Raw genomic sequence first — 15,865 nt, forward strand, 5'->3', positions numbered from 1 at the left:
CTTATTTAAAAGATTAATCACTGTCTGGCCATATGGAATTTTAGTTTGGAGATAAAGGTTATGATTAACTTCAGGTGAACCCCAGATGATGACTATTCGAGGGTCAGGTGCTTGTGACTTCATACTTCAGCTTTGTGGCTGGATTTATTTCAACTTCAGTCTGGTGTCCCAGGAGCAGGCACCTTTTACACACTTGAATCTTTTTCAAAGGTAACATGCTTTACTTGACTAAATGTATTTCTGAAAAAGGTTACTTGGTTTGATTACTGGTACATTTAAATGTGTGTACAAAAAAATAAATTCTGTCATTAATAACTCTCCCTTATGTCATTCAAAACCCGTAAGAATTTTGTTCATCTTCAGAACATTTTTTTTTTTTTTTTTTTTTTTTTTTAATGAAATGTGAGATCTTTCAGTCGCTCCATTGACAGTCTATGCATCAATCCCTTTAAAACTTTAGAAAGGTAGTAAAGACCTCATTAAAGTATCCATGTGACTTCAGTGGTTAAACCTCAATTTTAGAGGAGGTTTTAGAGTTCTCCAGCTGAAGCTAAATTATTAGCGGAACATCTCTTTATTAGAGAAGGCAATACTACTAATAATAGTAATAATATAAATAATAATAATGATTCAAGTATAAATAATAATTACAGTAATGTGATTTATTTAGAATAAAGCTTGATCGAGTTTAGGAGTCCTTATTGTAACACTATTAGGTATTAGTCTTATCACTCGCCTGTATTTTGTTCCATATGGATGATGACTTACAAAAGCAGATAGGATCATTCATGTCAGTTATGGTTTCATACTGTTAATTAAAAGGTGAATAAGAATCTGTCAGCTCAATTGTCATGCAAAAAAAAAAAAAAAGAAAGATTGTAAATTGTATATTTGTAATAATTGTTTGCAGATTAATATTTCACCATTCGTTGTGTCCTGAAGTAAATTTCGCGTGTAAGCAGCACCTATTATTGATCACTTTTTCCGTCAGAGGAATTGCAGCTGATTTATTTTTTTTATTTTTTTCAGAGAACAGAATATTTAAACAATGCGTAGAAAGCATTTGTGTGTGATTTGAGTAGGACAGAAATCTGAGAACTTAAAGAGAATGAACTGTTTAGTAGGTTCAAAGTTCATTAAACAACCATTTCAAAAAGCTAAAGTGATTTTCTTTTTTAGAATATAAAATCTTGTTTATAGTTAGAATATGTATGCCTTAGCGTTTTAACTAATTGAATAATCGTTAAAAAAAACTACTGATGAGCCGTCAAAGGGGATGGCAATAATCGTTGATTAGTTGACAAATGCTCTAATAAACTGATAGATTAATCGATTATTAAAATAATCTTCTTCATACATAAGTAGTGCAACAAATGCTGATTGTATTGTATTACTGCCATTTTACGTTTATTTTACTGAGCTAGTTTCATTCCATTTTTGAACATTTTTCTAAAGTTTTTGCTTATATTTTTGTGCAGATGTTTTGTTGGAATCACATCACTCACTCCCTGGAGCCAAGACAGCAAGCACAGAAGCAAAACAAGTGGAAAGGAAGAGGAACTCATGCGATCGCTCTTCTGAGAAGGATAAGTGTGTATATATTAAGTTGTCTTTTTGATGAAGTATTCTTAGTTTATTGGAAGATAAGCTCAAACAACAGAATTTGTAGCATTTTATTTTAGTGCTTTTCTTTAAAAAGAAAATATGTTGCAGTTACTTTCAATAGGATCAAAAAATGCCACATTTTGTTGATTGACTTTCATTTTCATTGAAAGTTCATGTTCTACTCAAAATATGTCTTAAACTGTTTTTATTTATTATTATTTTTAAAGTTATTTGTGGATATTTTGTGATGTCATTTTTATAGTAAGATTTGAACAGTTGGTAGACTGAAAATGTTGCCTTGCAATACCAGTTTTTAATAAATGCACTGCCTTGCTGCTAGTTTAAATAAATATTTTATTGTGACACCCTTGACTTGGTTTTTATTCCTTTGTAAATGTATTCAGATACTGTTTATTCTGCATTCAAATCAGTAATTTACAGCTTACTGTTTAAATTATTATTTTCATTATTTTAATGTTAAACTATTACAAACATCATCTTGGATTATTGGGGGTATTTACATAATTTTATTGGCAACTTTATTTGCCAGGTAAATACTGTACTTTATTAGCCTAGAAATCTAGACGCACCCTAGCGGCAGCAAATCTAATCTGCCGCTAGTGTCGTCTAGCAACTCTCGATACACTTCTGAGCTGTAAACGGCAAACTCTGGTCGGGCCAATCACATCGGGTATAGAATCGGTGGGTGGGGCTTAACATAATGATGGCCGAGTTGCGCTTGCATGCTTCTAGTAAACACAGAAGTTGGCGAACGGCGGTCTTTCGAATCAGCTTTGACCGCGACTCTGGAAGACTTGGAGTTAAGCTTTTCTCTGAGAAAAGAACAAAGAACGGCACTGAAGTCATTCTTAAGAAGGGAAGATGTGTTCTGAGTTTTGCCGACCGGATACTGCGAAAGTTTAATCTGTCAACGAGCTCTGCTTCACCTTCGTTGCTCTGGTTGGTTGTAGCGCTATCCTATTGCGTGCACGCCGTGCAGAGGGAGTTTGAAAGACAACTGTTTATCCCGCCCCTCAGATTGAGCCCTGTCAATGGTGAGTTTCCAGACCAAACATCTTGATGTGGGTCTGGCTTGTCAGGCTAGTACTAATGAAATTACAACAACAACAAAAATGCCGTTAAAATACTTACAGGATTTTATTGGCAACTTTATTGCCAGGTAAATACTGTACTTTAGTGCAATTACAAAATATAGATGTAAAAGAAAGTTTAATTCAATGTTACTGTAAACAACACTACAATTTATTGTATTTCAATGTATTTGCTGTAAATGTATTTGCAGTATTATATTGTAATCAACTTTACAGCAATAAACAACATTTTTAGAGGACTTTATTGGTAACTTTTTTTGCTAGTATATTCCTGTAAATACTAGAGTACATTTTTTACAGTGTAGCTTTACTTCCAAGTCTCCAGTGCGGCACGCCCATCAAAACCCAGTGTTTTGGAGAGAGCCTCAAAACCAGTGTAGAAAATAGCCTATTACTTATTAGTTATGATGTTTTTGAATGTAAAAAACACACAAACATCATTAGTTGACCTCAGACAACAGTATAACTTTTTTTTTTTTTTTAAAGCCAGTTCATGACACCTTTAATTCAGCACGTGCAGCCCAGCAAAAAATAGATTAGGTCCAAAACGTTTGCAGCACTGCTGGACCGCATCCGTGTGAAAGCTCTAATGGTTAACATGGGTAGTACGAAAAAAAAAATGTGCACTGCATACACATTGTAAACAAAGTATGTGTGAAACAGGCACAAGTCTGTACTACCAATATTACAGAAAACTGGAATGGTTATTTATTTATAAAAAAATAAAAATAAAATAAAAAAAACACGACATCTCAAGTAAACAGACGTATGACTTGTCGCTCTAAACCATTTGCAATGCTCCTGGTTAGGACACTGCGTAAGCCAGATACCCTGTCCAAGTCGTGCCGCTCATCTATGCCATGTGTTCTGCCTGACTAACCTGATTTGATGCACACAGAGCTTATTCCGATATATGTTTATATATAAACTTGCAGCTGCCTCCCAAACCCACACAATGTCAGACTTACAGGGGCTATGAGGTGAGGACAGCTTCTCACCAGAGATCTGTCCTCCAATCTCTGCCTCATTCTCTCTCTCACACCTCTGCTGAGCTTCCCAGCTCGATTCTTGCCTCGGGCCATGCTCAAGCCAAACTTTACTGAATTTATGTATTTCTCCCAAATTCTCTCTCGCAACATCAGCAGTCAGTAACTCGATACGGTAACAGAAGGTCAAACCTAAACTAGTCTACGTTTGTGAAAAGTCGATGCACACAGAAACAGTAACTGGAGATGGAATGTTAAAAAGTTTAACATCTTTCAAGTCAGTGAAATTACATAATTCCTTTAAAACAGATTTGCTGTCCTGAATACAGGAGAGTTTAGATTCTCCCAATGTATCATTAACACAACTAAATTTGTTTTGCTGGTGGTTACACATGCAAAACCCACTTACACAACAATAGTATGTTTCTATATGGTAGCTGAGTTGTGTGTTTGTTGTGATATGTTTATTTGTTTGTTTGCATACTTACAGTTTGCATGAATTGACAATATGTAATGCTCCAACTAAACTTTAAAAGGAAACCGAGACTCATAACTGCACAACTGATGGCTCATTGGTAATATCAGGTAACACTATAATCATTTTTATGAATAAATCATTAACAAACATATAATGCTTAACAGATCATTAGTTAATATGTATTCTATTGCAAAACACGTGCTGCTATTGAGGTGGGATACGGGTAAGTTTAGAGACAGGTTTAGTTATACGTTTATGGCTTGGTTAAGGGGTAAATATATAACATTGTTTTGATAAATAAGCAAGTAAATTCTTGAAAAGCATGTTTTCTCCTGTTGATGTATGATTCAAGGAATATGCTGTTTAAGTATATACACTGTAAAAAAACAAAAAACAACAACAACAGGTCTCCAATTGAAAATGTTCTAATGACTGATCACATCTAAAATATTTTCGTTGGCCAAATTTTATTTCTGTGAATTAAATATCAGAAATTCAAAGAAAATCATTTTGGCCAACTGAAAAAAATTGATTTAGTTTTTTTTTTTTTTTTTTTTTTTTTTTTACAGTGTAGTATTCTAAGTGACGCAGCAATAAAACAATATATTATTAATTTAGTTTATGTCTTTACCAAAAAATTGAGCTAACAACCATTGTTAAATAGCTAAGTCCAATACACTTAAAAGGTAATACATTATTTGTAAATTGGGCAGTGTTGGGCACTTTTTGCTATAAGAGATGGCTGAGAAAAAAGTAATAAATAATTAGTAAAGTTGTATAAACATTTACAAATAATGAACAGGTTTTGGGTAATACAAAAATAATAATAATGCATAATTACTAAAATATTTGTTTAAAAAAAAAAAAAAATACGAAAACCAAATGACCTTTACTAATTAAACTGTTTTTCACAGCATTTATAAAAGTTATAGTTAAACGTTAAGCCATTTTATATTTATCAACGAATGATCTGTTGAGTTATAATGTTTATTAATGATTTATTCATGAATCTTTTAATCCTTGTAAAATAATCTGTCAAAATCATGTATAGATTTTTAAAAAGTGCATGTGTCACGGGGAAGACAAAACAAAGACTAAGAAGGACGTTCAACAACAGGTTTTAATAATAAAATTCCTTTGACAGGCAGACGCACCACACAATAACCATAATGTAGACTACCGATATAAGGGCTGTCTCACATTTCGAAGGCTGCGTCCTCCAGAGGTCACATTTCGAAGGCTGCGTCCTCCAGAGGTCACATTTCGAAGGCTGCGTCCTCCAGAGGTCACATTTTGAAGGCTGCGTCCTCCAGAGGTCACATTTGAAGGCTGCAAGCTTGTTTTTTATTTTATTGTATTTTTTAAGTTGTATTACCTCAAACATATACTTGCGGTAAACAGGATTACAAGTGTTTAGTGATCTTTAAACGTTTAGAGCAGTACTTTGCTGGCAAGGCAAGAGACATTTAATTTAATACAAAATAAATAAATACAATCCCGATTCCAAATGGGACACTGTACAAATTGTGAATACAAACAGAATGAAATGATGTGGAAGTTTCAAATTTCAATATTTTATTCAGAATACAACAAATAAAATGTTTAAACTGAGAAAATGTATCATTTTAAGGGGAAAATAAGTTGATTTTAAATTTCATGGCATCAACATATCTCAAAAAAGTGGGGACAAGGACATGTTTACCACTGTGTGGCATCCCCTCTTCTTTTTATAACAGTCTGCAAACGTCTGGGGACTGAGGAGACAAGTTGCTCAAGTTTAGGAATAGGAATGTTGTGCCTTTTTTTCTAATACAGGCTTCTAGTTGCTCAACTGTATTAGTTCTTCTTTGTCACATCTTCATCTTTATGATGTGCCAAATGTTTTCAATGGGTGAAAGATCTGGACTGCAGCCTGGCCATTTCAGTACCCGGATCCTTCTACACCACCATGATGTTGAATTGATACGGTATGTGGTCTGGCATTGTCACGTTGGAAAAAGCTAGGTTTACCCTGAAAGAGACGACATCTAGATGGGAGCATATGTTGTTCTAGAACTTGGATATACCTTTCAGCATTGATTGTGCCTTTCCACTCATGCAACCTCATACCATCAGAGATGCAGGTTTCTGAACCGAGTGCTGGTTGTCCTTGTCCTCTTTAGTCCGGATGACATGGCATCCCAGTTTTCCAAAAAGAACTTCAAATTTTGTTTTGACTACAGAACAGTTTTCCACTTTGCCATAGTCCGTTTTAAATTAACCTTGGCCCAGAGAAAACTCCTGCTCTTCTAGATCATGTTTAGATATGGCTTCTTTTTTGACCGATAGAGTTTTAGCCGGCAACGGCGGATTGTGTTCACCAGCAATGTTTTCTGGAAGTATTCCTGAGACCATGTTATGCTTTCCATTACAGTAGCAGTCCTGTATGTGAAGCAGTGCCGTCTAAGGGCCTGAAGACTATGGGCATCCAGTATGGTTTTCTGGCCTTGACCCTTACCTTATGGTTTTCTGGCATTGATTTTTCAGATTCTCTGAATCTTTGGATGACTAAACTAAAAATTATGCACTGTAGATGATTAACTGCAACGAGTTTGAAGTTTTCTCTGAGAAACTCCTCTGATATTGCTCCACTATTTTTCGCCACAGCATTGGGGGAATTGGTGATCCTCTGCCCATCTTGACTTCTGAGAGACACTGCCCCTCTGATAGGCTCTTTTTATACCCAAATCATGTTGCCAATTGACCTATGAGTTGCAAATTGGTCCTCCAGCTATTTCTTAAAAGTACATTTAACTTCTCGGCCTCGTATTGCTACATATCCTTACTTTTTTGGACTGTGTAGCTCTCATGAAATCCAAAATGAGGCAATATTTGGCATGACATTTCAAAATAACTAACATGATAAAAATAATAATTTGATATGTTATATATATTCTATTGTGAACAAAATATAAGTTTGAGATTTGTAAATTATTGCATACGTTCTGTATTTGCAATTTGTACAGTGTCCCAACTTTATTGGAATCGGGTTTGTAATTTTCATTCATTTAACGGATGTGAGAGCGCAACAATGCTATGAATGTGTTGGCATAGCAACATGTTACTTCCAATTTCCTTTTCACCTGTGTGTCCTACGAAGGACGTCTCCTTTAATTCTGATTAAGGACACTCCGTATATAACATCCTGCACAGGATGCATCCTCCGCAGGACGCAGCCTTTGAAATTAAATTAAATGAGACCTCTAGGGAGTGCTGATGAGTGGCAACGAGCATAGTGCAGGAGATTGGTGAATAGGTGCAGGTCGTGAGCTGGAGGGATTCTGGGAAGTGTAGTGTTGAGGGTGACTGAGCTGGTGACTGTGACAGCATGATCATATAAATGGAAAGTTTAATGATATTTGTAAGCATAATTAAGCATTATTTAGTTAACATTAAAAAATGATATTTTAACGAGTATTAGTAAACATTAAAAAAAACCTCATATCTAGCTATGTGAATACACATTAACTAATGATCTGTTAAGCATAATGCAATGTGTCTTAATGATTTATCCATGTAAGTTAATATAATGTATCAATGTAAAGGACATATAGGTCTGTATATAACGTGCTTGCGTATTGCGTGTTAACCAAATAAACAATAACAAAAGCAAACGTCCATGAATAAATAATTAACAAACATAATGCTTAACAGATCATTAGTTAATATGGATTCACACAGCTAGAAATATGAGATGTCTGTTTTAATGTTTACTAATACTCATTAACAGATCATTATTTAATGTTAATTGAAAATACTTACAAGTGTCATTAAACTTTAGTCATACGATCATGCACTTTTTACAAATCTATAAATGATTTTAAGAGACGTTTCACAATGATTAAAAGCTTAATTAATAAACATTATATAATGTTTAATGGATCATTAGTTGATAAATATTTAAATGACATGCTATGCTTGGCATCTCACTGTTTGAGCTCTTTCTCTCTCACTCAGCATAAACCCATTCAGTCCCAGGCATAAACATTCTTATATTCCAGCTAATGTGGTCTCTCCTAGTTATTAAAAATGATATGATTTGCATATAATTTAATGTAGAAAAATCATCACAAATATACAATCATCACAATTTCTATTGCTATATTATTTGACAAACCCCTAACCCTATGTATTACATTTCAAACTTTTTTATATATATATATATATATATATATATATATATATATATATATATATATATATATATATATATATATATATATATATATATATATATATATATATATATATATATATATTTACAAATGTTCATGTACAAAAACAAGTGTTAATCAATTAGACACTACTAATGTTAGCATATTCATTAACTCGTAGCAACGTTTGTAAAGGTCATACATCTGCTCTTCATATTTTTTTTTTTTTTGTAGTGTAACGATAAGCATCATCTATATTATAATACTGTGCAGCAATAACTGAAGGTTGGGTTCCACATGCATTCATTCATACATGTATGCGTACAATACATACACGCATATTTTGTTAAAACTTTAAAAATTACACTTTCAAGGTCAGAGACTGTGAATCTAAAGAGGTTATTTATCAAAGGATCAAAGTTTGTTTCTCTTAGATTACATGCAACAACACATGATAACATGCAATGAACTTTTTTTTTTTTTTCTCTATTCCATCACCCCACAGGTGAAAATGTCTGATTGCAAAACAAATAGTGGTGTAGACAAGTTAAAAGTTCGAAATGTAATACATAGGGTTAGGGGTTTGTCAAATAATATAGCAATAGAAATTGTGATGATTGTAGTGGCAAGCACCAGTAATTATAGTCATCTCAGCCCTGAGTGTCACTGGCATTTTGCGACCATCTGGGAAACCATCAAGTAAGTCTATTTATGTTAAATTATGCTGATTGGGCTCTTTTTTTTTTTTTTTTTTTTTTTGTATATAATGAACATATTTCATAATGGAGTACAGGTGTTTTCTACAGCTAAATACATTCATTCAAGCCTACTTTGGATTTGTATGTGTGTGTTTGTGAGAGACGGAGATTACGTAAAGCTTACAGAGGTCATCTCTGTGTGGCTCCTTCTAACAACACTGTGATGTGTGTGTGTGTGTGTGTGTGTGTGTGTGTGTGTGTGTGTGTGTGTGTGTGTGTGTGTGTGTGTGTGTGTGTGTGTGTGTTTAGGAGCAGCACACCTGGTCCTAAATAAAGGACTATGGAAATTGCCTGAGCCAGGCAGGCCTTTCATTAGTGTGATCTCACTGTTTGAGCTCTTTCTCTCTCAATCAGCATAAACCCATTCAGTCCAAGGCATAAACATTCTTTTATTCCAGCTAATGTGGTCTCTCCTAATCAAAAAACAGAACTGGTCAAGACTAGGAAGACTATGGAAGAGGCCAAGTCAACATGGAACAGTATTCACAACACACATTGCTTTTGTAATGACAAAAAAAAAAAAAAGAAATGATTACTAATATTTGTAAGTCATGCAGTGATATGATGTATAAATTATATCACAGAAAGGACCCAAGGGGAATTAATATTTAGGCATAATATTTTGTCATGCCTAATATGTACAAGGCAAGCTATAAACAGGTTGTATACAAAATATATTGTGATGTAACTCCCCAAAAATAATTAATCAATAATTAATTTATAATTATTAATAATATACATGTATAAGAAACATTAAAATTATTAAGATAATAATTTGTTGTTTTTCCCCATCTTTTTTTTTTTTTTTTAAAGTGTCATTGACACCTTCCTCACTGAGGACCCTTTCTAATTGGAATATAAAGATCCTCAAGAACATATTCCAGTGGAGCAAACATATCCCCATTTTGCATTATTGTCATAACCTTTATAACATTAGAGATCTATGGAAAAAGTACTTTTTTTGACTATTTTGACATATTGCAAAAAATATATAATTGCAAACTATTGCGAGATTCCAAATTGTTCCTTATCTTTTGCTTATTATAGTGCCATCTGATAACAGACTTGAGACCCTAAATAGTGGATGGTTGTTGATCCCATCCAACCAAGTTTTAGCAATGGAAAAAAGTGAAAAATACGAAAGAATCCGCTTTGTTCTGATTCTATAGATGCTGTCAGATGAGACGTTGCCAGGCTACATATATGTCAGTGTCACTATTCTAACATTATTTTCAAAACCTCTTATCAAATAAAAGGCTCTCACAAAAAAAAAAAAAACTTTACTGCCCTGACGTTATAACGTGCTTGGAGAACACTCTTCAATTGCATGTGCATATGCTGAAGTACATCACTTCACTATAAAAAGCCAAATAAATTAGGAGTATGCAACATCGTAGTTACGTTGTCAATTAGCAAGTCATGAAATTACCAAAAAGTACTGATACATTTCATAACTGGTAGATCGGAAGGGATTTGCATGCAGGTGTTCATTCTGTTCATTAAGCTATTTTCTATATTTTTGATGATGGTGGCTCATACCAGGTTTATTATGAAAAACTAGTTTGGGACTGCTATTGAATAGCCTTACCTTATACAGTATTAATGATACTTTTAGAATTGATGTGTATGTCAAGTAAAGTGGGATGGTACTTTTTTGGGGTTGCGGCTTAACGACTATGGGGAAACCATGCGTCCCATGGCAAAACCAGTTGAGAACCACTGATCTATAGCACATTGATAGCCTTCGGTAATAAAGTTACCTCCACCAGCATCAGCACACGCTCCATGATGACGGTGCCCAGGGTGATGCATATCGAATGGCTGTTCATGACCGATTCAGCATAGCGTCTTTGCTAAACGCGAATAGGGAGCTCGGGTTGAGCCGCTGACTGTGTTTGATTACGGAGCGACGGAGATCAGAGGCAAAAACACATTGATATAAACTGCATCAGAGATATCCAGAGTCATAGAAGGGTCAGTGCGCTCTATAGAGAGGCACTACAGGCAGAGCTAATAGGGAGGGGATGGAATATGCACAGTATGTGTGTGTGCATAATAAATATTTAATGGAAGAGTAGTGTGATGCCCAGTTGCAGCCCAAGGCTCTGCTACACGCCACTTACAGTGAGCACAACCCTTTCATCATCCATGCACACTGAATCGTGCACACACACACACACACACACACACACACACACACACACACACACACACACACACACACACACACACACACACACACACACACAATCGCACGGCTCTTCCAGCTGCAGTCTGACCTGAAAACCTGTCTGCATGCTGCTCTGGCTGTCTTTCTGAATTAAGAGCACTCTCACTCTCGATTGAGCACACAATATTCTCTGGCTAGCTCTGTTACTCTCATCTTCTCTGTGTGTGTTACGCACTTCTTACCCTCACCCAACCTTCTCCCATCATCACCTCCTGGCCTTTTTTCTCCTTCTCTCCCTCTAATTCCCTATCCCTTCCCCTCTCTCTCTCTGATGTCTTGTTTCCTGAGCTCAGCTCTCTCTGAATCAGCAGAGGTTCTCAAACAGGTCAGCACAGCAAGCATTACAATTACTGCCTACATCAGCCTCACACGCGGATTTATTACTGTACTCGCACAACGCTAATGTTGGGGAATTGGCGGAATTGAATTAACCCCCGTTTCTTTCATGGCTTTCCAAAAGATGTGGCGTTAATGTTTACGGGGTGTAATTAGCAAGGCAGCGTCGGGAAGTCACACCGGCTTCTGGCTGTTGCCTCGGCTCCAATCGTGTCGCTGTCAGTCTAGACCTGCTTTAGAGAGAGTGATCAACTGCACAGCCTGGTGGCAGTGCTGCTGGGAAGAAAAAGAGAGAGGGAGAGAGAGGGAGAGAGTAACAGTGCTGGAGGGCCAGCTCTCTCAGTCTGATTACTGAGCTTGTTACTGCGAGAAACTAGTCTTGCTTATAAGCTTTGTATCTTAGAATAGAGGTGCATTTTTTTCTTTCTCTCCTGGGCTTCTTTTCTCTCTAGTTGTGTCCCAAATTACACGCTATACACTAAGACTTATACACTATGCATTTACGCACTATGTATGTGTAGTATATGAATTTTATACGGTTATTTTGTTATTCAACATCAGAGTCTGACAGCTCCTCCTCTCCACTGCATAATTAAAGTTGAGTGCATGAAATATCCAACATGTCACACTTCATTTTTTTGGTTAATGATTTTTTTGGTTTAATCCCATCATCCCGGGATTTAAAGTGTTACTTTGTGGAATTTTTAATATGAATACACTACTCGCACACAACACACCTTCTGTTTTCTGTTTAATATTAAACAATGTGTGTTAGGAGTTGCATTGATACTGATATTCTGATTAACGGTGATAACTATTTTCATATGTTATGCTTGACAGACAATAAATGGACAATATCATATAATATATTAAAACAGTTTTGATAACCTCTGTGTTGATTGAACATTTGATTGTATCTAGTCTGAATTGACATCTACAAACAAATGATTCTAAATCACATTAACTACAAAAACGTTCCATAAAGTTTGATCCATAAAGTGTCCAAATAATTTTGAACAATAAATGTCTAAAATGTATTAACTTTTTTTATGTATATATATATGTATGTATATATATATATGTATATATATATATATATATATATATATATATATGTATATATATATATATATATATATGTATATATATATATATATATATATATATATATATATATATATATATATATATATATATATATATATATATATGTATGTATGTATGTATGTATGTATGTATGTATGTATGTATGTATGTATGTATGTATGTATGTATGTATGTATGTATGTATGTATGTATGTATGTATGTATGTATGTATGTATGTATGTATGTATGTATGTATGTATGTATGTATGTATGTATGTATGTATGTATGTATGTATATATATATATATATATATATATATATACATATATATATACATATATATATATATATATATATATATATATATATATATATATATATATATATATATATATATATATATATATATATTGCTTAAAAAGCATGCCGCATTCCTCTTGGGTTGATATTTTATAATAAAATGCAAAGATTTTCAGGTTTGGATTAGGTGTCTAAATACATTTTGCCACTTTATATCATTGTATAGCAAAAATAGAAATAAAAGTATAAATAATCTATTCGAAATATATATATATATTATTATTATTTTTTTAAACAATTTTATAATTATTTGATTTTAATCATAAGTTGGGTATTATACAACAGCATTTGTGCATGCGGTCTGAAACGGCGGCCCGCCCCCCCCACCCCCACCCCCACACACACACTTTTTTTTGCCTCTTCACTTCATCAGACCAAGCTCAATTTAAAACTGAATATTGGTCGGGGGAGTCTGCTCTGTATTCTCTACTGCACAAGAGGCGTGATAAACGAGCATTATTCAAATGACTCTGTATACGCAATTGGATAGTCCTTCAACCAATCAGACCACAAGAGGCGTGATCAACAGACAACGACCCATCACTTCTCTATCTGTCATCGTGTTAAACACGGCAATAGCGCGCCAGGTGAATAAGCCATTCTGTGATTGGTTCCCTCAAAAGTGTAAGAGAAGCAGTAGAAATGAACATACAGGTTTCTGGACTGAGTTGCAGGACGAAATCAAATCGTCTGGTTTACCCAGTCTTGGTCTTCACTAATACCAATGGCCAAATCACGCTGCACCGACAGATGCAGAACAACAACGAGTCACCAGATTTCAGCACGCATCAGACATTCTAATTCCAATTCATCATGTTCAATTGGCAGAAACAAGCTACGAACATACACCAACAGACTCCGACGGGCAACACACAGATCCGACAAAACCCGATGAGGTGTCTTTGCCATCTGTCGGTATAATGTGAATTGGCCAAAAACAGCTATTGTGTAAAGACAGTCATTTTTGCTGATCATCTTGACCAACACGTTTTTTTTTTTTTAACCATTGCAATTTGCATTTAATTGTCTGAAACAGAAACAACTGTGAAATCAGCTAAGAACTACTTCTGAAGTTTAGAAAGTTGCTGATGCATCAGTAAACACGAGGGGGTTTTAATGAAAGTAAAAGACAGCAGCTGTTGATCATTACAGGCCATCAGTTCTGAAACACAAATTAGAAATCGACATTGAACGCTCAATGGATTGAGATGAACTCCAGGAAGAACTGCTTCAAGCAGCTGAGAATCTAAATTTAACCAAAAATGATGAGACAAAAAAAAAAAAAAAAAAAAAAAACTTAAATGCTGCGTAAGCAGGTTGGAGCAGAGGGCTAAAATTGGGCACAATCACTAGAGGGCACAACTTTTGCCAAATGTTGGCAGCTGACCAGCCAGAAAACAGCAGTAGCTGAAGAAGCGCAGCCACATAACAGCTAGAGAAAGTTTTTTTTTTTTTTTTTCTCACACCCAACTTTTCCTTCCAAATGATACTTTATTTCAATGCTGCAGACCAGAGGTTGTCGGCAACACAAGCTGTGACATCTAAACTGTCTTCTTAATGGCAGATCTTCCCCTGCTAATAAAGGAATAATGAGGGAGTCTGTATGGTGTTCAGTCCCCTGTGGAAGAGAAGCTTTCAGCACTTACAATAAACACAGTCTGTTCAGACTGGAGATGATCAGTTTGATGTCAGTCTCCATGCAGATGGTTCCATTCTTAAACAATGCAGGCCAGTGTGGTTAATTGCTACTGAGACGACCAGGGGTGCGGTTACGTGAGCATTTCTGCTGCAGGTGAGTGAGTGTTTTTTTTGTGTGACAGGACTGACTGACGAATGAACTAACGCGTTGAGCACCCTTGACTCGCGGCATGCGAATAATGCCTAGAAGGGCTGGGGGAGGTTCGTTATCAGACAGATCCCCCCGCCCCCATGTGCACACATTCACACACACACTAGTGCGCGCACTTACACACACTCTGTGAGGACAGTGTAGCAGTCTTACCCCTTCCCGAAGGCACCTCATTAACACGGTGTAGGCGGCAGCAGGAACGACCCACAATCCTCCTGGGCGCTCTTTCTTCTCTTCCTGCAGGGGAAGGAAAGAGAGTACGTGTGTGTGAGAGAGTGAGAAAGACAACTATTACAGAGACTCATTGGGGGAACAATTAAAAGCAGTAAAATGCAGTCACTATCATAATGAGGCTAAATAAATAAAGTCCTGCGACAGTAAATAAGATGCCAGGCTCAGGCAGGTACAGGAAACACAGCTCCAGTGATAAGCAATGATCGTGTCAATTAGAGAGAGAAGTAGAGAACGCTGCGTAGCAACATCCTGCTCTCATTTAACTTCTAATGCTTGCGTTCAGCACAGCGCTGAGACTGATCGTCGACATCAACAGAAGCTCATGAGCAAGACCTTCGTACAAGTCATGGCCTGATTTGGATTTCTGTTTATGTGTAGCTGCATTATGCAGTGTGCAGTAGGGTAGGCTGTTATAAATTTGGAAAAAAAAGAAGAAAAAAACTGATAACATTTTATACAGTAGAAATATGACAAACTAGCCTTTAAAATCCTGACTTAACCAAGTAAAAAAAAAATAATAATAATGTAAACCACTTTAAAATTCAAACCAAATAACTTCCACATAAATGACTTGACCATTATTAAAATGTGCAATGAAGTAAACCACAAGTGGTTAAAATTTATATAAGTCAGAAA

At 35.4% G+C, this 15,865-nt stretch overlaps 1 protein-coding gene across 3 annotated transcripts in view; it reads right to left on the minus strand.

Annotated features, from left to right (window-relative positions):
- Positions 1 to 15,865, minus strand: part of ulk4 (unc-51 like kinase 4) — a 283,773-nt gene that overhangs the window by 217,734 nt on the left and 50,174 nt on the right. For all 3 annotated transcript variants that reach the window (XM_067449187.1, XM_067449185.1, XM_067449186.1), the window contains one exon: positions 15,149 to 15,232. In XM_067449187.1, coding sequence (XP_067305288.1) covers positions 15,149 to 15,232 — 84 coding nt within the window. The remainder of the gene's footprint in view (positions 1 to 15,148; positions 15,233 to 15,865) is intronic.

Source organism: Pseudorasbora parva, chromosome 7 (genome assembly GCF_024679245.1).
Source record: "Pseudorasbora parva isolate DD20220531a chromosome 7, ASM2467924v1, whole genome shotgun sequence".
Classification (NCBI taxonomy): Eukaryota; Metazoa; Chordata; class Actinopteri; order Cypriniformes; family Gobionidae; genus Pseudorasbora; species Pseudorasbora parva.